This window comes from Amphiprion ocellaris, chromosome 20 (assembly GCF_022539595.1).
Source record: "Amphiprion ocellaris isolate individual 3 ecotype Okinawa chromosome 20, ASM2253959v1, whole genome shotgun sequence".
NCBI lineage: Eukaryota > Metazoa > Chordata > Actinopteri > Pomacentridae > Amphiprion > Amphiprion ocellaris.
Window position 1 is genome coordinate 9884572 of NC_072785.1, and position 24648 is coordinate 9909219.

The window sequence follows — 24648 nt, forward strand, 5'->3', positions numbered from 1 at the left end:
CCGCTCTGTCACTGCATTATCAGGCGAGCTCTAGTGGAGAAATATCCCCCCCTTTGACTTTACATCCGAGGTACTGAACATGAAACAGCAGCCACATATTCGTTTAAGACACACTCGGTGGTTTTTTGACAACTTGTGTGGGAGCTTTGCCCTCCAGGTTTCTCCACTTCCATTCACAGGCCAATCTGTAACTAGAGGACATTTCTACCACTCGCCTACACTAACCACAGGACCGTGACCCCATAAAGCAGCCTGTTCCCCTCCTAATGACAGCCTCAGTACTGTCAACCATGATCTACAGCCTAATTCTATCTGCACACACTCGGGGCCTGCCTTAGCACTCTTCCATGCACACAAATATGCTGCTTTCCCCCGCTGTGGCAGGTAGGCGTTTTGGCGAGCGAGCGGACAGCGACTGAGGGCCGACATAAATATCATTCCCTGTCCTTGGACGAGCATGCAAACGAGAGGGAGCAGAGCACGGGCCTTCACCCCCATCTCATCAACACACCGCCGAGCTTCAACTCTAACCTCTGCGGGCAGGGTGGAAAAATAATTTGCCTGGACAGTAGCGGGGCAGAAACAGTTGGCTGGAGGGAGATCAAAGCGAGCGACAAAAGCGAGAGTGTAAGAGAGACGAGGACTCAGAGAGGGTCTTTATGTAGGACAGGGGGAAAGAGAGGATGCTTTTTTGTGTCCGACATGTGAACAGAGAATGAGGAGGGAAATGGGCGAAGCAGGAGAGAAAAGGGAAAAACTGTGCAGCCTCTCTGGCAGCTGCTAAATGGTGTATTAGACTGAACGCAGTCTTTAATCCTCCCCGTAGTTCTGGGTCGCTGTCATTTCAAGTGCAGCTGGACTAAACAAACAATAATGGCTCGGCTACTGCAGAGGGCTGGGCAGCCTTTGTCAGGGCTGACCGTGTGCATGTGAGTGAGAGAAAGTGCTCAATCGCCGCTGCTGCAGTGGGAATCCAGCTCTGAGTGATTGTATGGGCTCTGGCTGCCGTCCATCATTAGGAGGTCAAACTGGCTGCAGCTCCTCATTGCTGGTCCCAGGCTTGTTTCATGCAAACAAAGAAGCTCTGGCATTATTATTGCTTATTTTCAGCGTGGAATTCTGCAGATAAGTTCATACTGAGTGCCTCCCTTGCATACATCAGAGCCAGGCCATTGTAGTTCTGGAGGACTGCCCTGTTGGCGTTGCCACCGGTCACGATGGAGTTTGGTCTTTTGTCTCTAGTTGAGTCGTTTCCAGCGGTGGCACGGCTTAGACCTTCATCGTCAAATATACAATGCGGATAACTCTCCATGCACAAACAATTTGCAGAGTTTCAATACCCTGTTTTGTCAGAAAGCAAATGCAGAAAGAGCTGTGAGAGAGTGCAGGCCAGTGTGGGAGTGCACAGTTTTCCTTCAGCAATAAAATAAATATGATTAGATTGGACATCTGGGGCTGTTATCTGACCTTCCACTCCGGTTCTGGTTAATCTCCCAGGTCAACAGCAAATCATCTCTCGTGATATTACAGGATTGAACAGAAGAATCCAGTGCTCTGCTGACTTCCACCAGTGGGAGTCCGATCTGAGGAAACGCACAATCCTATTAGGGGCCTAAAATGTGTGTTTTTTATGTTTGCGTATGTGAGTGCAGCTGCTGGCCCGGAGCTCATAAAAGAACTGATCTGCTGCAAACTTATTAACCCCAACATAAAAAAGTCTGATAAATGATGATGTTGGAGGAAATGGAGCAGGATGCAAACCCTGGGTCAGGGCCAGACATGAATCTCGGGCTGTTAGAGGGGTGATATATTTTTATACATGTGACGTGACACATGCGCACACGAGAGGACATAAAAATGAAAATCATAAAGGTTACAAAGAAGTGACTTGTCCTAATCAAAAAAATTGTGTTTATTAATGTGCATAACTGTTGAAAGCACCAAGGTAAACAAGTCTGCCCTTCTCTCCAGCTGTAGTTAAGGCTGGAGCTCAGACCAGCCCAGTGTTTGGTGGCTGTAATGTGGTGAATTAGCTTCATGTAAGAGACCCCGGCTGACCCCCATTATACAGTCAGGGACACATTTAATTAGCAGCAACTCACGTGAAACGACAAAATGTATTAATATTAATGGAAGTTTAATTGAGGTCGTTTTGGTCCCCCGTCGAGGCTTTCAACCTCTAAAATGGCTGACGTGTGATAGTGTGAGGAGAGGGAGCCCACAGACCGGGTTCGCCATTTCGTATGTGACCCCGGAGAAGATGACAACCATCTCCCATAATTCATCTGAAGATGTCACCTTCTTGACAGATGAACAGGCCCTGTGGGCAGCGTGTGTGAGCCAGGCTGGGCTCAGCCACACTTGTGGGGACCGTCTAGCGAGGACGTTTCGGCCCGTCCACATAAGGATAAGGCTGGTTTTTGTCAGACCGTGTGCGTGTGAGCATCTACATGTGTGAGGTGTCGGCATGTGCACGTCAAAGTGAAGGTCAAATCCAACAGGATAATTAATGTTGCTGCTTTTTATATAATGTTAAATCAAACCCTGGAACTGCTCCCTCTGGAGGATCAGCTGTCCAATTTAATTTAGGCTGCGGAGCGAGTAAATGAAAAAGCAAGACCATGTCTCTGCACCCTGGGACACTGTCTCCGTACCTTTCATCTTCTTTTTTATCGAGACCACACAACAGGCAGACAGGGAGTCTGGAACATTTTACCAATCTGCCCCAAAGGGACAGTCTATCCAACAGATATAACACAAACTCAAGGTAAAGATTTACAAAACGTTCCCAGGTGTTCCTTGCAAAATAAAGGGGATTTTAGTTCCTCTACTTTTTCATTACCGCCTAACAAATTTTTTGAACCAAAGGGGCAGGTTGGCTCATTCTGAATGCAGGATTTATTTCCCGTGGCTGTCACACTGTGCATACAGCAGACCTCATTTCCTTGAGTTGCTTTTCAAATTAATATGTGCAGTCCCAAATATATGGAACAATAATATAAATGCTGCTTGAAATATCTTATTAAAATCTTAACATATGAGAATAAGTTGTTGTTGTTCCGGCACACAGCATCGCTACAACAGAGCTGCAGTCATGAAACAACCAAGTACACAGTATACTGGAGCTGATAATGGGCAGATGGAGAATGGGGTCATAGACTAGAAAACACAAGTCAGCAACGAGTCTGTCCACCATTTACATCATCTGTGATGCACGGAGTTAATAAGGTTGCTGATGCTGCTTGTGAAATATTGTCCCACTCTTTCTGAAGGGCTTGGAGAAGTTGGTGGGCATTTTTTTGGACAGGATCTCATTGTCAGACACGTCCATCCAGGGCTGTCTGAAACAATTTCTTAGACGACAAATGGTGCAGTTGTGGACATTTAAGTGCCTAAATATGGACCAAACTGACATGTCAGCATCCAGCATGCTAGTAATCAATTCCCATCTTTCTCTTGTCTCTGTGGCATCATGTCATTTAAATAAAGCTACATTTTAAGCTGCTTTTTTCATAGTCACTGCTCAAAGGAATGCGTTTGTATTGCTCATACTGTCTGATTATTGTCTTTATAGCCACATCTGACTAAGGTGTAGTTTTATTTAATGGTCAAGAATTTGTTACCTATTAATCTGCTCAAAATGTTTTATGTATCATCGGTTCAATTTAATCCATGACAATAGAAATGAAGTTTTTAACTTTCCTCTAAACAGAAATGAAGATTATTTGCAAGCTGCAATTATATTTTTGTTCAGTGGATCACTATACCACTGTATATACATGTAATTACTGTCCTGCTCTCTGTAGGCTCATAACTTCAAATGTTACATGACACTAATACATTATGTAAGTTTTAGCAAATCTAAAGATATGACTTCAGAACATACTAGTATATATGTGCAGTGCATAGAGTGCATTGTGAGCTCTTTGCTTATTTGTGGCATGACTTTGGTGTCTTTTCATTCACTTAAATCTCCATTTTCACACTCCTGTCACTTTAAAAAAAATGAATATAGTGCAAACACTTTCAATTTTACCTGAAAACAATAAAAGTGGTAATTTAAACCGGCTAAAAATATCAAATAAATTACCTTTCTTTAGTTTGGAAGGCAGGGGTTGGGCTGTTAAGTTACTAGTTTTTTAGGTTCCATTTACCCACTCTTCAGTTTTTAATTATCTCTCTGTGATATATGCTATTTTATACTCAAGTCACATTGCAGTACTGCTGAATAGTTTAATGCTCAGAAGCGCTCTGTAATTTTGAACAGGCAGCATTTTCGGTTACCTAATCCCGCTGTCAGGACCCACCTACTCTCAGCGGATCATGGATGCAGGAAGCTGCGGAGCCGGCTTCGGTGAGAATAAATCAGTCATTCTTACGTTATTGAGCCATATGTGAATGTATTCAAGAGTGTTTATTATTGATTTATACAGACTATGGCATTAGGTATCTGTGAGTGAACAGAAACGGGTGAAATCGAGCAGTTTTTCTTTTGTGCAGGAGGAGTTAGCTAGCTCCTGTGCCTTTTAGCTAGCATCAGTTGTCATGTAGCGTTAGCTCGCTATAGGTTTCTCACTCTGGATGTAAATTCAACGGACATTAAAGCCGTTTAAACCAATAAAGTCTTCAGATATAATGAGGATAATACAGTTTGCAGTTAGCTCACGGTTAGAGCTAATGTGACAGCTCTGAGGATCGTCGTTGAAACGGTCCGGATGTCCAAACTCTGCGCTCATTGGATGGAGGAGCCACGCTGAACTTTCCCATTGGACAGAGTTCACGGAGGCTTTTGTTTACTTGCCAAAATCTCCACAGGTGCAGAATATCTTATTCAGTTGTGAAATACCTGAAGTAATGTGCAGAATTATGATAGGAAAATGTCCAAGATTCTGATATCGTGACTAAGGTTTCTTTCTTTTTCTCCACCATTTTTTTCTGCTCTTGTTCAGACCTTGTGTCTTCCTTAATAGTCCAAAATTTGTCTAAACATAAAACAAAATAATGGTTGTTGTGTCCAGAGGAGTTGTTAGGGTCCTAAAACATTGGGGTGGTCTGAGCCAAGGCCAGAAATCTTAGATTTTGACCATAGTACAATACTATGTTAAGTTTAATGTGAGACAGTGCTTTATACAAAGTGATGCCATCTTACTTTCTTTCTCTGCTTTGCCAATAATCCACATTAATATCACAGTCTGTGCAGGATAACTGGACCAGTGGCTCTGAAAGCGTGCGCCTTAGAATGTGTCTTAAATGTGGTGATTTACTCAGCTATAATCATATGAAAAGATGTGTCTTGTGTCTGAAATATTTGAGAGGGACGTAGCCAGATTAGGGCTCTGTGCTATGAAGCCTGTTGTTTACTACAACCACAATTACGCTACGCATTCATACAAAGCTGTTCATTAACTGGTTAAGGAATCTCTGCGTTTCTGAACCTGGTGTTGAACACGTTCACATATAAGTGGCAGAGTTGGCAACAGATGAGCTACTGCAAACATGGAAAAGGTCCCGAGCTGCATATTTCTCGTAAAAAGAACAAACTGTAATCCTCAACCAATTTGAGGAATTTTTAATATAATACAGGCTAAAAGCATCACAGGGGCTGGATCCAAATTCAGGAGGAAAACCTGGCAAAAAAAAAAGGATTTACTTTAATTATCATCATGCATCTCAAGATTGTATAGTGTAATTACAGATGTAGTCCATTCATGCTACTCACAAAAAAGACAAATTGCTTACAGGGTAAATAATTAAATAATAAAATAAATGAAAGCATAAAAAATATTTTTGTTATGATGTTGAGGATGAATTCAGTAATCTCACATCCACTTCTTATGGTGTGTAGGACAATTTTAGGCTCACTCTTTTAGCCGCACCCTTTGAAGTGTTAAAAGGTTTTAGAGCAAGTAGAGAACAAATATTAAAACATAATTGAACTGGTAAATAAAATACCTGCAAATCTTATAAGGTAAACAAGTAGGCTATAAGGCTTTCATGTTTAATTAGTTTTTGTTTGAGGCTTATGCGAGCAAAGGCATATAGAACAGTGAAATGGAATGAAATGAAGTTACTAAGTTGCTCCGGAGAAGGTTACGTGTTCAGCATAAGTTACCATGGTGATGTAAGAAGTGAACAACCATTATAGTCCTGAAAACTTACCTCTAAACCCAAGTCCTGCTTCATAGTGCGGACCTCAGGGTTGCCAATTTTAGCTACCACCTAGAGTGATATTGGTGTATGTTATAGATTATTAATACTCATTGTAGCTTTTAATAATAATTGTGTTTAATAGTAAAGAAGATGACCAACCTTTTTAATAGTCCAGTAGAAGAGATGAAGGTGTTGGTAAGGGGAAAAGTTCACCCATAAAGCCCTATAGCACAATACCCCACATAATATTAATCAGGCCAAATTTCATGCTGATGTTGCTGACAGCAAATTGTGTCCATGTTTAGCCAAATAACTTACAGCAACAAACAATAACTCTTCCTCCACCTCCTTTAACCTCATTGGCTTCACCCTTTGTATTTAAAAAAAAACTTCTTATATCCATGACTTTCAAGTATGTGTTAGTCATTTAAGTGAAGTGTGAAGTAGATATGTTTCTTGAATGACAGAGAAAAAGAGAGATTCAGGGCTTTTATAAAACATCTGGGCCCATTTACCTTGCCTTCTGTGTATACACCTCGTTGCCTTTCATTTTAAAGTGCTGCCTAAAAACTAAACTCACAAAGGTGTCACAAACTTTACCAAGTTACATTGCTGTTGAGACAATATTTCCTTATAATTAGTAGGAAATTAGGAACCTGTAAACATATCATATTTGTAATCACCAAAACCAGCTAACTCAGAGTGGAACTCAGGTTCTTGCAGGTTCCTGGGCAGGTGCCAGCTTTTCTCAGTTGGAAATCCAACCTTGTGTAGATTCAGCTTAGATGAATTGTCCTTTTTAATTTATAATTTACATCCTAGGGAATATTACAAGTGTGTCGAGTGATCAGCGATTACCAGATGTGGCCTCCTGCTTACGTTTGTTCTGTCTGTGAAAACCTGCTAAATATGCAAATATGCACATTCATTCGTACACCTAAAGGAGAGGATTTGGCACCTCTCCCTGTGTAAAGACTTCAAAATGGTGTGAGAGTTGTTTAGCAAATTAACAGTATCCTACTGTTTTTGGCAAGTTGGTCATGTTTGGTCGCACTGCTGAAAGCAATATTGAATTGTTAATAGAGATATTTCCTGCTACAGGAACATTGTGAAGCAATTAAAGGTCTCCCACTAAAATTTATAATGTGACTCCAAAATCCAAATAGACAAAAATTTCAGAACTTAATTTTGTTTTCTATTAATTTAATTTGATATCAGGCCATGATACCAGCTTCATATGATCCAATAGAAAGCTGATGAAGCTCTGCTATCTGCATGCTGTAACTGAATACTAGATCTCATGGTGTGGTCAGAACTACACTATACATTGTGGTCACAATATACAGAGTGGCACAAGACTTCACTAAAGACAGGGATATATAATACATGTACACATTCATTAAAATGAAAATGGTACGCCAAGTTTGAAACAACCCTCATTTTTGTCTTCGGTAATAAGTTCCCCAGGCGCTTTTAGAATAGCAGAAATGTTTTGGCTCGCTAACAAAACTGTTCTTCCAAATCTTGTTTAGCACACTAACTCTCAGCATACTTAAATGTAATGGCCCCACAGGAAAAGAGCACTCCCAGAGAGAGTAATTTGTCTTCTGTGATGTTATAGTGTAATATAAATATAATATTATCTGTGAAACTGTGTGAATCAATGACGTGATGACGGTTGCTGAATGTATTTTATCATAGAATGACTCTGGTGAGTTGATGGTTGATGAATGCACACTTCAAACCTGGAGTTCACATCACAATATAGTAATAACATAATTTTAATTAGAATTATATAATAAGATAAAAGCATTAAAGCTGTTTTAAATGAGGAAAAAATAGAGTGGGGATCCCTCCTTTGTTGCTTTTTCTGCATTTTCTTTCATTTTTTTTCCCCTGTTGATTTGTTGTTTGTTTACTTTCTGGAGCTTTATCTTATCTGAATCAAGGGTTTAAAGATAGAAAGTCTTTAACACTGTAGAGATTGTAAAGCCTCTTGAGGGCAAAATGGTAATATTACGCCACGTAAACAAAACTGACTATACTTGACAAAACGTAACATCGCTTTTGTACATAGACTGACTGATCAGATCCCTGTGTTCCCCCAGTGTGCTTTAGTTGCAGTCACATTTGTATTTTAGATGCTTTTTGGTGCCATCAAAAAAAAACAACAACAGGGAAGATGTTACTTTCTCTTCTCTTGCTGTGTAGGTTTCATTTGTAATTCTTCATCTAACTCCCCACCTCATGCCTCCCTCCTCTGTTTCCTCAGGTGTAGGCTTGAGGATGTGGCTTTGGTGGATCCTGCTGCTCTCGCTGCTCTCTGCAACGTCTGCGGGTGCCGACTCAAAGGCCGTCACCACCACTCTTACAACCAAATGGACCGATACTCCCCTGCTTCTGGAGGCCAGGTATGACACCGCGCCGCTTAACAGTTGCAGCGTTTTCGCCGCTGACTTTAAATTTCTGAAACAGATAATAGATAAGTCAGTGTCCTGAGGGGCATTATTCTAAGACTGTCCTCTAAGTGAGTTTAAACTTCTGTCTATCTGATGTGTCCTTGAGCAAGATGCTGAATGCGTAATGACCCCAGATGCTGTACTGTTTGCTGTAGCTGACACTGTTCTATGACTTTGGCAAACAAAATTAAAAAAAAAAAACTTTTTTGCACACAGTGTGTATTGTATAAACTTTCACAGCTTTTGAAACTGCCACCTTCGTATTCTTTTTTTCTCCCCTCAGTGAGTTCCTTGCAGAGGAGAGCCAGGAGAAGTTCTGGGACTTTGTAGAGGCCAATCAAAACATAGAAGGAGAGCACGACGGTAAAGTAAAACTGCTTTCGGACTCTCAAGACCAGATTTCACTTTTAGTCTCTGTGCTGTAGGCAGCTGAATTTATGATGTGTTTGCAGCATCTTGGCTGTAATTGCAGCGTCAGTGTTTTAGCCCAGCACTTGTGCAAGCAATAACACGATAGAATGGAACTGCAAACTGCACTCTTGTTCACTTAGTTTGTGCCTCTACGTGTGTTAACACAGCAGTTAGACTTAGAATTTAAGAGGTGATGCTTAAGATTTGAGAAGAGTAGTTAAACTGTCAAATGATCACAGTGTTGACATGCTGCTTGTGTGTGTGTGTGTGTGTGTGTGTGTGTGTGTGTGTGTGTGTGTGTGTGTGTGTGTGTGTGTGTGTGTGTGTGTGTGTGTGTGTGTGTGTGTGTGTGTGTGTGTGTGTTGTCCTCAACAGACACAGATCAGGCCTACTATGAGCTGATAGTGAAGAGAGCCAGTGCCTTGCTCAGCTCCGTCCAGTTAAACATGCTGAAGTTTGCCCTCTCTCTGAGAGCCTACTCTGCAACAGTCCACTCCTTCCAGCAGGTAACAGCAGGATGGCTTGTTTTTGAAGGCTTGTACATGCCTGTTATTTGGATCGTGTAGATAATTCTGCCGTCGTATTGTATTTTTAGATCGCTTCCACTGAACCTCCTCCTAAAGGCTGCTCAGCTTTTTTCAGTGTCCATGGAGAGAAGACGTGTGATGCAGAAAGTTTAGCAACACTTCTGAAAACAGCACAAGAAAGGTAAACAAAGACACGTACAAGAAAAGCACAGGAAGAATAATGATATTTCATGGCCGATATCACTGTGTCTCTTGCAGGCCGAAGCCATACCTTTTCAAAGGTGATCATAAATACTCAGGATCAAATCCAGATGCTCCTGTCGTCATTCTCTATGCTGAGTTTGGGAAACCGGATTTCCAGAGGCTTCACCAAGTCGTTTTATCTAAAGTCCACGAAGGCTCAGTGACTTATGTGCTCCGCCATTACCTGGCTGTAGGTATTTCACACACAGGAGCAGTGTTGCTTTGGTTTCATACGATGTAATGATAAGATTATAGCAAAAACAGTGTGACTTTAAGTGTTATCCTTAAATTAGATGTTTTCAATGTCAAGAAAAGTCCTTGGAAGTAGTTGGTTGTCAGGTTTAATCTCAAAAAAGATTGAAAAGTGAAGCAACTTTTAGGACAAGTTGTGAAAAATGAGCAAATACTGTCATCTCACTCCAACACTCCTGAGGCACTGAGACCAATTTACTCCAGCAGAAATACGTGTTTGTCCAAGATGGAAGACAGTAGTTGTGTTGAGCGGCTCCCATATGTGAACATGAGGACAGATGATGAGAGCACTTGTCTTTTCAGTCGACTTAAAGAACTTCTGCTGTTTAAGTGGGCTTCTCATTTACACCTGGGATGAAGTGTGTCTCCAGTTTCTCATTCCAAGTTGAAGTTTGATTGCTTCTCCCCTCACATGCCGCTTTTTCTCCTCTCCTTCTGATTATGCTAAATTATTCTCACCATCTGTCTGTTAGGCATGAGGTCCTGGGCTCTAGAAAGGCGGTAACACTTGACTCTTAGTTTTTGCTTCATAGCTTCAGGGCCAGTCAGGGGACTGTTAGTGTCTTCTGTACTTAGCAACCAACAGCTGTTTGTATGCACTTGAAAGTTGTCACTGTAGCTAGCAAGCATATGTGTTTGTAATACAGGTGAGATTGATTTTTTTTTATGCAAGTGAGATGAATACAAGGAAGTTAATCGAGCATTTTACAACAACAGAAACACTGTTAAATTTGTCATCAGTGCAGCTGGAAAAAAATAAATTGGACAGCTTGATTGCTGTTAAACTGACTTAACCAGTGTCTGTGCCTTTGAATGCATTTGCACAAGTGTTTAAGCCTTTTTTGAATACATCCTCAGTGGCGTGCCAAGGCACATCAAGGGATGTGACACACTTGTGATAGGGATGAGGACGACTTTTCCCTCCCGTCTTTTTTTTTTTTTTTTTTTAAACACTGTTTTCCTCCTTTTCCTCCAGAACTCAAGTGGAAAGAAAGTATTTCTGTCTGGATACGGAGTGGAGCTGGCCATCAAAAGCCAGGAGTACAAGGCGAAAGACGACACACAAGTCCAAGGTGTCCACACTCACGGGAATACACGCTGTCAATACACACATGCCCACGACGATGTAATCCCAGAGAAGTACTGATGTGAATATCGAGGTAATTGATTGTGGTTTCAGGGGCGGAGGTGAATGCGACAGTGATCGGGGAGAATGATCCAGTGGACGAGGTCCAGGGATTCCTTTTTGGCAAACTCAAGTAAGTGACGCTGCGTCAGGCCACGATAAAAATTCAAAGCTTGGATTAGCTCCAGGAATTCTGCAGTGCTCACCCTAGCCAGGCTTTGTTCGTCTCTTTCTGTTTCCTCCACACTTTATACCCTCACAGCCAATGACCATATCTCTGCTAAACTAACCTGAAAATAACCAGATCAATCAGTGAATCCAACCATTCTCTCTTAATTAGCAAATGAGTCAGTTAGCAGATGCATTTACTCCCTCTGTGTCTGCCTTTCTCCTCACCAGGACCCTCTACCCAGAGCTGAAAGAACAGCTAAAGGAGTTGAGGAAGCATTTAGTAGAAAGCACCAATGAGATGGCACCTCTGAAAGTCTGGCAAATGCAAGGTGGGCCTCCTTCCAAATCATGTTCTCCTCTTTCAGCATTCAGCAAATTTTTCAGTTTTTCTGCTGTTTCCTACTGAATCATTGGATTTGTCAATACAAGCAGGCCGTGTGAGGAAGTGTCTGTTTACGGTTTTACATCTGTTCTCAATAATTGTACAGTAAACTGAAACAAACACACCAAAACTGGCGGAGTCAACATCGCGACAGGCCAAAATATAACTGTGAGGTCCTCTCATCTTACAGCTAACACCTATGGACATTATTTCTGTCACTTAGATTTTCAAGGAATCAATTTTATGATCCTGTAAATATGCCCGCCGGAGTTCTACGTCTGTTAAGTTTCATAGATATGGCTGACAAAGGATAATTATCTAATGGTAAAAATCCCAGGTCTCCATCAAAATGAAATCAATTGTTCCCTGACCCAGAGAGGCCTTTATGTCCTTACAGTTTGTCAGAAATCTGGCCACACAATATGCTTCTGAAATACCTTACTTTGTCAATGACAAGAAGCAAAAACCTCCACGTGAAGTAAAAATTTTGCTGTACTTCACTACTGATTTAAATGTAACAATAGTGAGTGAAACTTAAGGAGTTCTTTCACAACTGTTTGGTTTTGTTCAAATGAAATCTGAGTGTTTGACAGCTTAATTGGTTAATTTAAGTTGAAATAGAAGCTGTAAATCAAACTCCAAACAACTGGACCGAGACCTAAAAAGAATCCCACTTTCAAGCAGACCAATCATAGTATTTAAGATACTATTTTTTTTAAATTATATCTGTGATCTGCTCATTTGGAGCTGTTAAGAAAGCAGCCTTAAAAGCAATCTTTATGAGCAGCAGGCACATTTATTTAAGATAATGTGTGAAACGTGGCAATTTATTTGGCGTCACCACATGACTGCGGGGATTTTCTCCAACAAGTAAGAAAGTGAAAATGAGTTGAGATATCAGTGTATTCTTTTTTTAAATGTGTTTTAGGATTTCCTCTGAAGAAAATGTAGCTCCCAGAACATAGTCTTTTTTTTTTTTTTTTTTAATCTCTTTAACACTCTTTTAAAATTCTGGCTGTATTAATTTTTATCATCAAGTAAATAAATGTATAAAGCACCTTAAGAACTGCATAAATTGCTGCCAGTTAATACTATTTTATTTCCCTATGTGGGTTCATATAGCCCTGATGTTGCATGTTGGTTGTCATTGAAACCGTTCACTTAATAAGGTTTCTGTCCGTCTCCGTCACTTCACTTTTACTCCTCTTGGCGTATTTGTAAAAAAATATCATTATGAATGCATATCTCACCCAAATGCAGCAGCGCTTCCTTTTTCCGTGGTCGTCTCCGGGATAAAATTACCGAACAGCATGTGTGAAAGCACTCTAAAACTGCACTTCAGGTCTTTTGTTGTATTTAAATTCCCTTTTATGATGCAGGGTTTTAAACATCTACCACACTCGCTTCATCACACTTGACAGATGGAAAGCTTTTGAAAGTTAACTAATCCCAGTGGGGGAATTCTTCAACCATTTCCCAGATGCACTGCTGATGAGTTATTTTTCACTAGTTTGATTTATTCAAGTCGCACTTTAATCATAAATACATGTAAAGAAATTAATGTCAGATTCTGTTGCTCAAACAGTGGCATTGTTCCGTGACTGCATCAAACTAGCAGCGGAAAATTTATCTGTAGAGATCTTTGATCGATGCCTGTGGTCGATCAGCGTCCTCATGATACATTTGAGCCATAATATCCTAAAGATATGAAATCATTGTCTGCAGCAACATAAAAGCGGTATTGATCAGGATTACATCATGTATTGATTATGTATTCAAACTAACTCTCATAGGCTGTAATTGCTCACCGCACACAAACTACTAGTTTTCTATTTTTTTTTTTTTTTGCTTGTTAACGTGTATTTTTTAAAACACTCCCGGGCATTAAAAAAACCCTTTCTGTCACCAGGTGCGGTCAGGATGAGAGCATGCAGCTGCTTTGATTGTGCTGAATAAAGGATGTGAGGGGATGAGGGGGTTGAGCTCAACTGTCAGACTGTCGTGCAGGCGTCTGTCTTTATCTTCTAACCCGCTGGGGCTCATTAGCTCAGCCTGTTTACAAAGAGAGGGAGACCTCTAGGGGCTAATAATCACACAGGCTACAACACCATTACAGAGATGCTCACTGCATTGAAATAATCTTCGCCAGACCATTGCTTTCCTTTCAAGCCACGGCTCTATATGCTCTTAAATCTTTTCTACAGTTATTAACTAAAGAATATTTTTATCTGAATGTATGCAGATGTAAATGTATATTCAAGTCTACATTCTTATTTGTGCATTAAGCTTTAAGATATTTTGAATTAAGGCTTCAGATGTGGAGACAAGCATGATAATAATGTCTTATTCAGATTCTGTTTTTATCATTGTAGTGGCATCTTTGGATATCATAGATATTGTGATTGTGATTTTAGGGAGAATAGTAACATTTGCGTTTCTTTTTTCAGCCTGTACAAAAGATTTACATTCCTTTACATACGAGGATATAACTTACAGGCCCAGAGCATCTCTGTAGAATCGTACTGTTTTGTCTAAAATGGTTTGTTGTGGCACATTTGCCCTTTTTCTGTAGTAAAACTGTAGTTCCTGAAATCTGGATTATGCACTTGTCCATATAACAATTGTGAAAATATTAATCGTTCAGCCCTGCTTTCAGCCACAAAGATATTTTAGATGTGCATTCATGGATTTTTCTCAAGTGCCACCAGCAGATTGACATTTTTCATTCTGAATAAAACAACTCACTAACTACAGACATTTATGTTCCCCTTAAGATTAATTGTCATAAATTAAGTGACCTTGAGTCTTTTGAAATGTGTTTGTCCAGGTTTTTGGTACAACTTGCAAAAATAAATGACACTGACATCAGTGTTGTCCTGTTTTACATTGCTATTAGCAGGCCAAGATAGTGTGCATGCTGTATTTGTTAAACATCACCGTATTCACTCTGACACTGTAAAGCTAATAACACTGCAGTGCCTATTTGGAGCAGAATCACAGAGCGATCAGGCAACAGTAGACTCTTATGTTGCCACATCAAAGTTAACCATCATTGCAGTACCAGTTGGCTGTTCAAGCACCTCCTGTTCTTTATTTCTTTTTAAACTTTAAGCTTCAGAAATTTGAACTGCCTTTTTATTTTTTATTCCGAGTAGAAACTGACAAATGCTCACGCTGCTTTGATTTTTGTTGATACTTTCTTTTCGTGTTGCTGTTTTGTTGTATCCTCCTGTGTGCTCGCTGTTCTCCTCACTCCTTTTGTCCACTCATCTCTTTCCCCTGTTTTTGCCCTCTTTGCCTGCCTACCCATCCACCCACTTTTTCTTTTATAGATCTGAGCTTCCAGACAGCAGCTCGCATTCTTGCTGCTCCCGCTGTTGATGCCCTCAATGTTATGAAAGACCTCAGTCAGAACTTCCCCACCAAAGCCAGGTACACAAGAAACACACACACAGGAGCAGCAGCTACAATAAGAAGGTTTGGGTTGGTATAGATATCGACCAGTCTGCGGTTTTACAGTTCAGTTTGCTCTTTTCCCTCTCAGGTCCATCACTAAAACAGTGGTCAACTCTGAGATCCGCCGAGAGATCGGCGAGAACCAAAAGGTACGTGTTTGTTCGTCCATTCACCTTTTATTTCTTCATCTATCAACACTTATCATCCCTTCTTACTGTCTTCCTTTCTAAGACCATGGAATCAGAGTAGCATTGAATTATGAATTATTATATGGTGTTATTCTATGTGTTCCATATTGCTATTAAAAACTATAAAAAGTAAAAAATCAACAGCCCTTTAATCGAGGCAGATCTCTGCTTTCCCTGAGCTCGGTTCTACAGGAGGTTTCTTACTTACAGAGAGGAGTTTCTTTGCTCCAATTGGAATGAAAAGGAAACTTTAGATTTGTTGGGTTTCTCTATATTTTGCTATAAAAATTAAACTGAACTGAATCAAATCAACATTTAGTGCCTGTGGCCTTTAAGGTTCTTACTAAGAATGTTATTCCCTCATAACGGATCTCAAGTAGATTGTTTTTATTTTTAAAAACAGTCAGGTAGTTTTCTAGAATATCAAGGCATTGCAGTGTCAAGGAAACGTTACTCAAACAGGCATAAAAATAACATTTTGTGAGGTCTACGTTCTTCCCGACTTACACACACCTGGTGCTCTGGTGTGTGTGATTGGTGATCATTAATGTGGATGTAGGATTGACTACAGCGCCCATGTTTATCATGACGAAGGCACATGTCAGCCATTACATGTGTGATGAAACAATGATGTCGCTTTTTGCAACTGTGGAGGTTTACAGCATGAAGGAATAAGATATATTAGGCTTTGATTTCTAGGGCTGAATTCAAGCTAGCATGTAATTCCTTTAAATTCATTCAACACGATGTAATCCTCCCACTCCACCCACAAGCGATGCCCATCTGTCGGTGGTCAGAGAGAAAGTCTTAATGTCTTCTAGCATATTTCCCCCTGTGGCGTCTTACAACAGGTTACGTTGGGACTCTTATACTGTCTGAGACAATGCCAGCTGGCTGCATGGAAATCTCACTTTTTTCTCAGTGATCTTATCAGGTCTGAGGATGGTGAGAAGCAAGACAAGGTTATACAGTTCCTCCACTTGTTTCTGGTGCTTTAAATGCATTAAGGCGGCAGCAGGTGAGCCCTGAGATTTATAGCGGTCATGGAGTAAGTCAGTTACTTTTTACGAAGTAGGAAAGCAGCCGTATCTTTGTTTGGATTTTCGATTGAGGTAATCTAATTATTACAGCTTTGCTCGCCAGTGTGCACCTCCATTGTTATTAGAGAGATTGTTTAGTGTCCAATAGGGCATCAATGGGTCATGTCATTTAAAGAGCGCCCTCTGGTGAGCAATAAAACAATTTAAAATGGTGTTAAACACGTTGTTATAGCTTTATTATCATCCCATTAGATGAGTGTTGTTGCCTTGTTTGAACAGAAAGTTGAATTTCTAATGAAAAGTGACAACTCTATTGACTACAGAGGAAGAAAAATGTAGTTAGCATAATCAGTTCGCTGTTATCCTGTCAATGCAAATCTGGTGGATTGTTGCAGAAAAAAAACAAATTCTTAGTGCTACTGTAGATTTCTTGCATTTTACAAAAGCAGGCTGTGAATAACAACCTTATTAGAATTACCTTTTCATAAGATTAATTACTCTAATTATAGATGTTCGCTTACAAGACGGCAGCTTCACTTGGGAAAACTTTCTTTTTTTATCACCGCTGCTTGACATCTTCATCTGCTGTCGTTCCTCAGCCTCTGCTTGGACGTTTCCTTTCCTGCTGACTGTGTCGCCTAGTGGTCAGGAATAATTCAGGTTTAGCTGTTTACCAATCTAATCCAATAAAGGAGAAGAGTAAAGAAAAACAGATAGCATTATTGCATACAGCCGCAACCATCGCCTCTTAGCCGCTTAGCTTCAGTCTGCAGGGAAATATCTCAAAATGAGAACTGCACTCGCTGTTTCTCCTTTTGTTCCTCTCACCTTTTATTATGTGATAGATTGTAAACAACATCTGACTCGAAAAGCATTCGGTTTTGACAATGTGTTTGGCTTTGCCTTCACTAATGGAATAGGTAATCACCCCTTTTTCTTGTCGATGTTTTCTCACCCTCCCTCCCTGCCTCCTCAGCCTTCTCCTGAAGCTGTGCTCACATTATCTTGGTGTGCAGACAGGAGTTTGGGTGGGTGGTGGGGGTGAGCAGACAAACGTCCTAATTACTGAATCGGTGATTCATTCAGCAGGCGCACTGAGTCCTGCAGCGAGAAATGATTATTTATCGAAGTAGTTTGGACACGTGCACTTCTTTTTCTCTCCCTCGCACACACACAGTTTAAGCGGGATGAACAATATTTGTGTTAATCATGTCTTGTTGTAATTGCGGTGTCTGGAGTATGATTAATCTGATGTCTTTGTCTTTCTGTAATGAGATTTGACTGCGCCAGAACGACTTTGAGCTTTCCTTTTGCCTGTGCAGACACACAAACACATATAGCCTCTCGCAGACACGCACACAATCACACACCCTTTCTCTAATAATTAGATTTGTTTAGTGTGGGGTTTGATTGCTCTAAACAGACTGACTTTGAACAGAGCTGTCAGAGCTTGTTTGGAGCTGTCAGCAGGCCTTGTTACAGCTTTGTGTTGACTGTTGCCTCTAGTTTTACAGTGTAATTGACTACGGGATGGCCGACTTTGAGGCTACGAGCCGCACCGTGTGGCAATCTGCTCAGCTGGCATCTAACGGGGAGATTTAGGGTTTGATGTGAGCAGGATATTTAGTCATGTTGACGTTTCTCTGTTAATAGTTTTTCAAAGGAACTCTGGGGTTGCAGCCTGGGGATTCAGCCCTGTTCATCAATGGGCTACATATAGATCTGGACACTCAAGACATCTTCAGGTACACACACACACTCATACATTGATATATAGCTGATCATATTAAAGTCCCATTAAGCTGTACATTCATGCACAGAAATGCACTTGTAATGTTTTATTTTTTTGCAGTCTGCAGTATGTTATCATTCAGTCAAGAGCTGCAACCATTCATTGATTACTTGATTAGTTAATCACAGAAAAATGCACTTAATCAGCTAATTTGATAATCAACTGCCCATCAAGTCAAGTCATTTTTCAAACAAAGGTGCCAATTAATTCATAGTTTGAACATTGTAGTAGACTGAATATATTTGGGTTTGGGACTGTTGTTGCTTTGTTTTTGGGTTTTTTTGACAAATCAAGTCATTCTGAGATGTCCAATGGCTTCTAGGAAATTTTGATGCACATTTTTGTAGTATTTTCTGATATGTTATAGACCTAACATGTAATTGGCTTACTGAGAAATGTCCAAAATATGTTGAAATTACTATCCGATGTGTCAGATAGCCAAAAATTCTTGCATTTCAGACCATGAACTCGGAAAATTTTATGCAGTTTTGCTCCAGTAAATATAAAGTGATTATCATTTGTGTTCTTGGTTCATGTCACGTTGATCAACCAATTGATTAATCAGCTGCAAATCTGCTGGAATTATTGTGTAATTAGCTAAATTGTAACTAATTAATAATGCATTAGTGTCAATTTAGTGATGCATTATTCATTTAAATCAGATGTTTTATTTGGATTTGGAAGGGCTTTTTAATTGAATTTGAGCCCCTGCTGTTCAGTGTTCAAAATAGCCTAGACAAATAATTAAAATAATGAAAGATGTGACCCCAAAAAAATGATTGCTTCTGTTTTGACAGATTGAAATATGAGAACTGATTTCTTTTCTGCCAAAACAAATATAAAGAAGATAATGGGATTGTTGTTATGGTCTCTACCAAACAAGCACGCTGTCTTTATTTCTGGAGAAAATGATTAACAATGCTTCATTCATAATGATATTTTTCATACTTTAGCTTAATGAAAAGATTGTAGCTCCTTTGATCTGGATATTCCATTTGAACATATTGTGATTTATTTAATATTTCATTCAGCTGTTCAGCCCTAAAAGGTACACATCACTCACGTTACATTTACGATCCATCTTTATATAGAAACACACGTATCTATGTTACTAGTTGCACTAACTCCACCTTGGTCCTGTATTTCCTGCAGTGTGTTTGAGGTGCTGCGGAGTGAAGCGAGAGTGATGGAGGGTCTGCGTTCTCTGCTAATCGAGACGCCGTATATTCACGATATCCTGAAGCTCAACGTCCAGCCCTCTGACTCCGACTACGCCGTCGACATCCGCAACGCTGCCATCAGTGTAAGGAACACATTCATACTAGCAAAGCCATAAAAATGTTGCAGCACATGAGAGACTCTCCCAAAAAAATGCAGTATGTTGTTTGTGTACGATTTTTATTCTGCAGCAAACTACAATCAGGTTTCTGTCTGAACACATTTGGAGGCATTTCAAACCCTCCTGCCTGGGTTTCAGACACAGGATTTCTCGTTGGCCCCTGTCTGCTTCTCTTTATACTCCCTTTCAACTGTTTCCTCTTCAATTGCTTCTCTTTCTTTTAGTGGATTAACAACTTGGAGACGGACCACAGGTACAGCTCGTGGCCCTACAACGTGCAGGAGCTGCTCAGGCCGACTTTCCCAGGAGTCATCAGGCAGATCCGCAAGAACTTTCACAATCTGGTAAGATGGCTGCTGATTAATCAACCCCTTGTGAATTCAGATTGATCTGAATGTTTGCGAAAAATGCTTAACGTGCATCTGTTACAGGTGATTATCCTGGATCCAACTCAGGAGAACGCTGCCGAACTGCTGAGCGTCGCAGAGATGTTTTACGCTAACAATATTCCCCTCAGGTGGGTGTCTTAAGGGAAGGGGTGCACCGTAAACTTTCAAAGTGATTCTGCGCATGTTAGACTTCACATGTATTTTTCAGTGACTTTATTATTTATTGTTCAGAATTTTAATATACCACATTCCACAAGCTAAACAAGTATATATTTAAAAAAGATGCAGCAGTGCAGTTGGAGTCAGTTGGGATGTTAAGTTAAAATCCATTTTAATTTGGGTGTTTTGTCAAGCAGGTTTGTTTGCATGTGGCGTCTCGGGATGGTCAGTCTGCTTGAATACTGATGAAGCAGGCAGCACACACTCTGCATTTTAACAGTTATTTCAGAAACTTACTTGGTCTCTGTGTTTTAGGATCGGGCTGGTGTTTGTGGTGTCAGATGAAGACGACATAGACGGCATGCAGGATGCGGGTGTGGCACTGGTTCGAGCCTACAACTACATCAGCGATGAGGTGGACAGTCAGAGTGCATTTGAAGCCGTCATCTCGGTGAGTTTATTTTTGACAAATGCTGCAATCAGGAGTTGACTAATAGCATTGGGACTATGGATACGTTTGCAGTCTAATGAAACAAATCACCTTTATGCTCTTGTTTTTCTACCCATCCCTTCTTCTTCTTCTCTCTAGATGTTTAACCGTGTGCCAATCGGTGGACAGCTGAGTGTTGGGGAGGTCGTCAAAGTGCTGGAGAAGAGGTTTCCTTACGTGGAGGTCAGCAGCGTTCTTGGGGCCGACTCCAGCTACGACAGCAACAGGAAGGTGAGTCGGGCAGGATGTGCTGTCACTTGGCTGGATGCTAATATACACTGCTCAAAAAGTTTAAGGTAGCTTGTGAATCATTGATATGCTTCATTAATTTATTGAGAACAAAATGATGTAAGAATGGACAATGGAAATTCACAATCACTTGCGCTTCCCAACTGGACAGATAGATATCGCAGAAGTTTAGTTGAATTATTGTTATATTGTGTGTGTGTGTGTGTGTGTGTGTGTGTGTGTGTGTGTGTGTGTGTGTGTGTGTGTGTGTGTGTGTGTGTGTGTGTGTGTGTGTGTGTGTGTGTGTGTGTGTGTGTGGGTGTGTGTGGGTGTGTGTGGGTGTGGGTGTGTGTGTTCCCTTTTTTTTTTTGAGCGGTGTATTTTGTTGATGTTTGCAGTCAAAATGAACATTTTAGCCTTTACTGATACAATGAAAGTATATACATGGCCATTTTAAAATTAGTAAAGATGCAGAAGCTAGAAGGATGTAGAATAAAGAGAAACGACAGAAGAATAATTAAGGCAATCTGAAATTGGAAAATAAGTCATTAAAAATAATAAAGGAACAAGGGAATCTCTATTCTCCATTCCTATATCTGTACAGATGGTTAGCTTAGCTTAGCATAAAGACTGGAAGCGGGAGGAAAAAGCTAGCATGGTGCTGTCTAGGGGTAAAAATAATATTCAGCAGAGTTAAGAAGCAAAAAACAGACAGCGGTAGACAAGATGTTTCCCTCATTTCCAGTTGTTATGCTAAGATAAGCTAATCACCGTCTGGCTTCATTGCAGTGGTACTCTGCAAATAAATGTTTTTTCTCAGATCATTCTCTTTCAAGTGAGAGCAAAAAGTAATAAATGCTAACCTAGAGATCTGAATGAAGGGCAACAGTGAGCAAGAAAAGTGTCAAACAGTCATAAAACTGACCCTAGGAATTGTCAGTAGACCCATGTTAACTCTTTGAAAGTTTAGAAGGTCAAAGAACACCAGAAAAGCCATTTGGTCCTAGCGGGGGTTTTGAATAATATTTTTCTTTGACCTACTGGAGACTTTAGAACATGTATTATGTCTTTCATATTTCTGTGCTTCTGTTAGAAGTTTTTTAGCTGCATTTGAGACAAGTTGCCTCAAAGTTTTTTAGAGTTTGAGAACATCAGAGAGACTAAAGGTTAAGGCGCATTACGCACAGCCTGATACATGCATGCGTTTTATTGACCTCTCTCAGGGCACAGTTTTGTCATTCTTGCTTTCGTAATTATAATCACTTTCTAATTTTGTTGTGGTTATAAAAAGAACTGCCTTTCTGATGTGCAACAACTAACCATGTGTTCATTATTTCCACCTCCTCTTTCAGGAAGGACGGGCGTACTATGAGCAGACAGGAGTGGGACCTCTGCCTGTGGTCATGTACAATGGAATACCTTACCAGCGGGAACAGCTGGACCCGGATGAACTGGAAACCGTCACCATGCAAAAGATCCTGGAGACCACATCCTTCTACCAGAGAGCCGTCTACCTGGTCAGTTACAACACAAACACACACGCACAGTTTAATATATAGCCAGTAATGATGCGTATTTGAACACTTTAAATTCATCGACACATGTTCATACTGTATGTGTTTACTCTGCACAAAATGCTGTCATGCAGTCAGTTCAGATGTTCTCTTATCTACATGAAGTCTGTAAAGAAAATGAAATGAGCTTCCTCATAATTCCATCAACAAAGTGTAAATATGTTCCAATTTTAGCAATAAAAACAGGTTTAACCTCATCAAAAAGATAATTGTTGTCACCAATAATTAATTTCTGTCTTTACAGATGCAGCTTTAAGTTGAGACCTTGCAAATGCAGACCTTAGAGCAGTTAACAAGCATTTATTTGTGTTTTTTTTCTGCTCCAGAATATAATGTGATCAAAACACATCTACTCAAAATTAAAAGATAAAGAGAGGAGCTTTAGATAATTTCTTTCTTTTAAGTCGAGCTATTGAAAAAAGTTAATTTGAACACTGTCTAGGACTGCAGTCATAAAATAAATTCTCTTTAAGGCAGGATCTTTGTGAGCGAGCCATCTGTCATTTTCCCCGTTTTAATGTCATCCCAGCACTCAGAGGAGCCAAATGTTTTCTTTCAAAGGATTGCGAAGGCATTTAAGCACAGTAAGCAACGTTCAGTTCGGTTGCTATACCAGTTTCTACGGTTCGACATAGTGTTAGTCATCACACATGTTCTCCTTTTTAATGTTTAATCCAAACTTGTTGAAGGAAAACTTTCAGATGATGCACAAGGATCAGCAACTGCAGTGGAAAAAAGCCATTAACACTCCAGAAGGGTTTTCTTAACTGCGACTATAAGCATTGCAAGCTTGCAGAGAAGGAGCTCCTGCATCACTGTCAGCTCTGCAGTAACAGTGAAGAATGTCTGACTTACTCCTTTAACATCCTGAATATTTGCTCATGTGGCTCGCAGGGTGAACTGGCCACTGATCACGACGTCGTGGATTTTATCATGAACCAACCCAATGTTGTTCCTCGCATCAACCCCAGAGTTCTGTCAACCAGCAGAACCTACCTGGACCTGTCTGATACCAGTGAGTACACTTCAGGGATGTAAAGAAATATGAATACATTTACTGAAAATACACTTACAGTCCATAGTATCAGAAATGTTGTTTTTAATTCAATATTTAGACAATTTATGAGTTTAGTCCACAGAAACTTCTCAGCATGTTTCACTCGACTAGCATTGCAGCATTAAGACTAACTTGTTGTTCAGGAGTTAGAACATTTTGGGGACTTAATAGATCTGCATAGGAGGCAGCAGTGTCACATCTAAGGCATTTTAAAGCAGGATGGGACTATTTAAATGGGAGAAAAACATACAAATCTGAAATTGTAATACACAGACATGAATCCTTAGGGATTTAATCAACAGTTGAAGAGGAGCTTTTTGAACAGCTTTGTTTTCATTTGACAGTTTTAAAGTTTTACAAATGCAGTTTCATTGGATTTAATTGCAAGTCTCTTATTATTTGTTTAATTCATGTAAATGATTCTAAAAAGAAACACTGCCATATATTTCACTGACAACAGAGAGCTTTTTAAAAACATTTTTGTGTTCAGTGATATTAGATTTGCAAAATACAGCATCCGAAATTAATAGAAATATATTTTTTTTAAAAATATTTCATGTATGAGATGCCATCTGTATTGTCTATTTATAAATGTATGAGTAAGTGTATCAGTAAAAATAGCAAATGGGCTGAAATTTTCATGATCTTTCTCTGCTCTAGGCCCAACCCCAGTATATAAACATATAAATCTAAATAGATATATTTGTGATTTCAGCTTGCAGATAGTTGCTTTGTGCTACACACAGTCGCAAAAAATGTCATCTTTCTATCATCTTTTTTTATTGTCTTTTTCCTCTATTTGCAGACAACCACTTTATTGATGATTATGCTCGCTTCTCCACCCTCGACACAAAGGAGAAGAGCACCGCCGTGGCCAACAGCATGAACTATATGACTAAGAAAGGTAAAGTTCGTGTAACAGCTGCTCATAAAAGAAACAAACACGAAAAAGAACACCGTGTTTGTGGAGTTTTTCTGTTGTTATCCTCAAGCCTAAACTCTCTCCTCGTCTATCATCCTTCTGTCCTCTCCTCCTCCACTTCCTCCTCTTATTCATGTGTTTTTTAAAATTTCCCTGCCACAGGGATGACCACCACCAACCGGCATGGTAATCACCCTTTTACTCCGCATTATTCCCTCTCCTCCTCACTTGCTCTTTTTTTTCTGTTTTGTGTTAACTACGTTTCTGGCAGTGTCTTGGATGTGTTTGTGAAT

General features: G+C 40.1%; 1 protein-coding gene across 2 annotated transcripts in view; it reads left to right on the forward strand.

The window, feature by feature from the left end:
• The first annotated feature begins 4223 nt into the window (after nucleotides 1-4223).
• The window catches only part of uggt1 (UDP-glucose glycoprotein glucosyltransferase 1), a 35310-nt gene continuing 14885 nt past the window's right edge, over nucleotides 4224-24648 (forward strand). The window contains exons 1-21 of one of the 2 annotated variants that reach the window (XM_023274938.3): nucleotides 4224-4354; nucleotides 8423-8561; nucleotides 8893-8972; nucleotides 9396-9526; nucleotides 9616-9728; nucleotides 9806-9980; nucleotides 11019-11115; nucleotides 11223-11301; nucleotides 11568-11668; nucleotides 15054-15153; nucleotides 15266-15326; nucleotides 18059-18150; nucleotides 19350-19500; nucleotides 19761-19880; nucleotides 19968-20053; nucleotides 20400-20535; nucleotides 20674-20805; nucleotides 22155-22319; nucleotides 23271-23391; nucleotides 24239-24337; nucleotides 24518-24541. In XM_023274938.3, coding sequence (XP_023130706.2) covers nucleotides 4324-4354; nucleotides 8423-8561; nucleotides 8893-8972; nucleotides 9396-9526; nucleotides 9616-9728; nucleotides 9806-9980; nucleotides 11019-11115; nucleotides 11223-11301; nucleotides 11568-11668; nucleotides 15054-15153; nucleotides 15266-15326; nucleotides 18059-18150; nucleotides 19350-19500; nucleotides 19761-19880; nucleotides 19968-20053; nucleotides 20400-20535; nucleotides 20674-20805; nucleotides 22155-22319; nucleotides 23271-23391; nucleotides 24239-24337; nucleotides 24518-24541 — 2233 coding nt within the window. In that variant the 5' untranslated portion in view covers nucleotides 4224-4323. The remainder of the gene's footprint in view (nucleotides 4355-8422; nucleotides 8562-8892; nucleotides 8973-9395; nucleotides 9527-9615; nucleotides 9729-9805; nucleotides 9981-11018; nucleotides 11116-11222; nucleotides 11302-11567; nucleotides 11669-15053; nucleotides 15154-15265; nucleotides 15327-18058; nucleotides 18151-19349; nucleotides 19501-19760; nucleotides 19881-19967; nucleotides 20054-20399; nucleotides 20536-20673; nucleotides 20806-22154; nucleotides 22320-23270; nucleotides 23392-24238; nucleotides 24338-24517; nucleotides 24542-24648) is intronic. The other variant, XM_023274939.3, reaches the window with a different exon arrangement.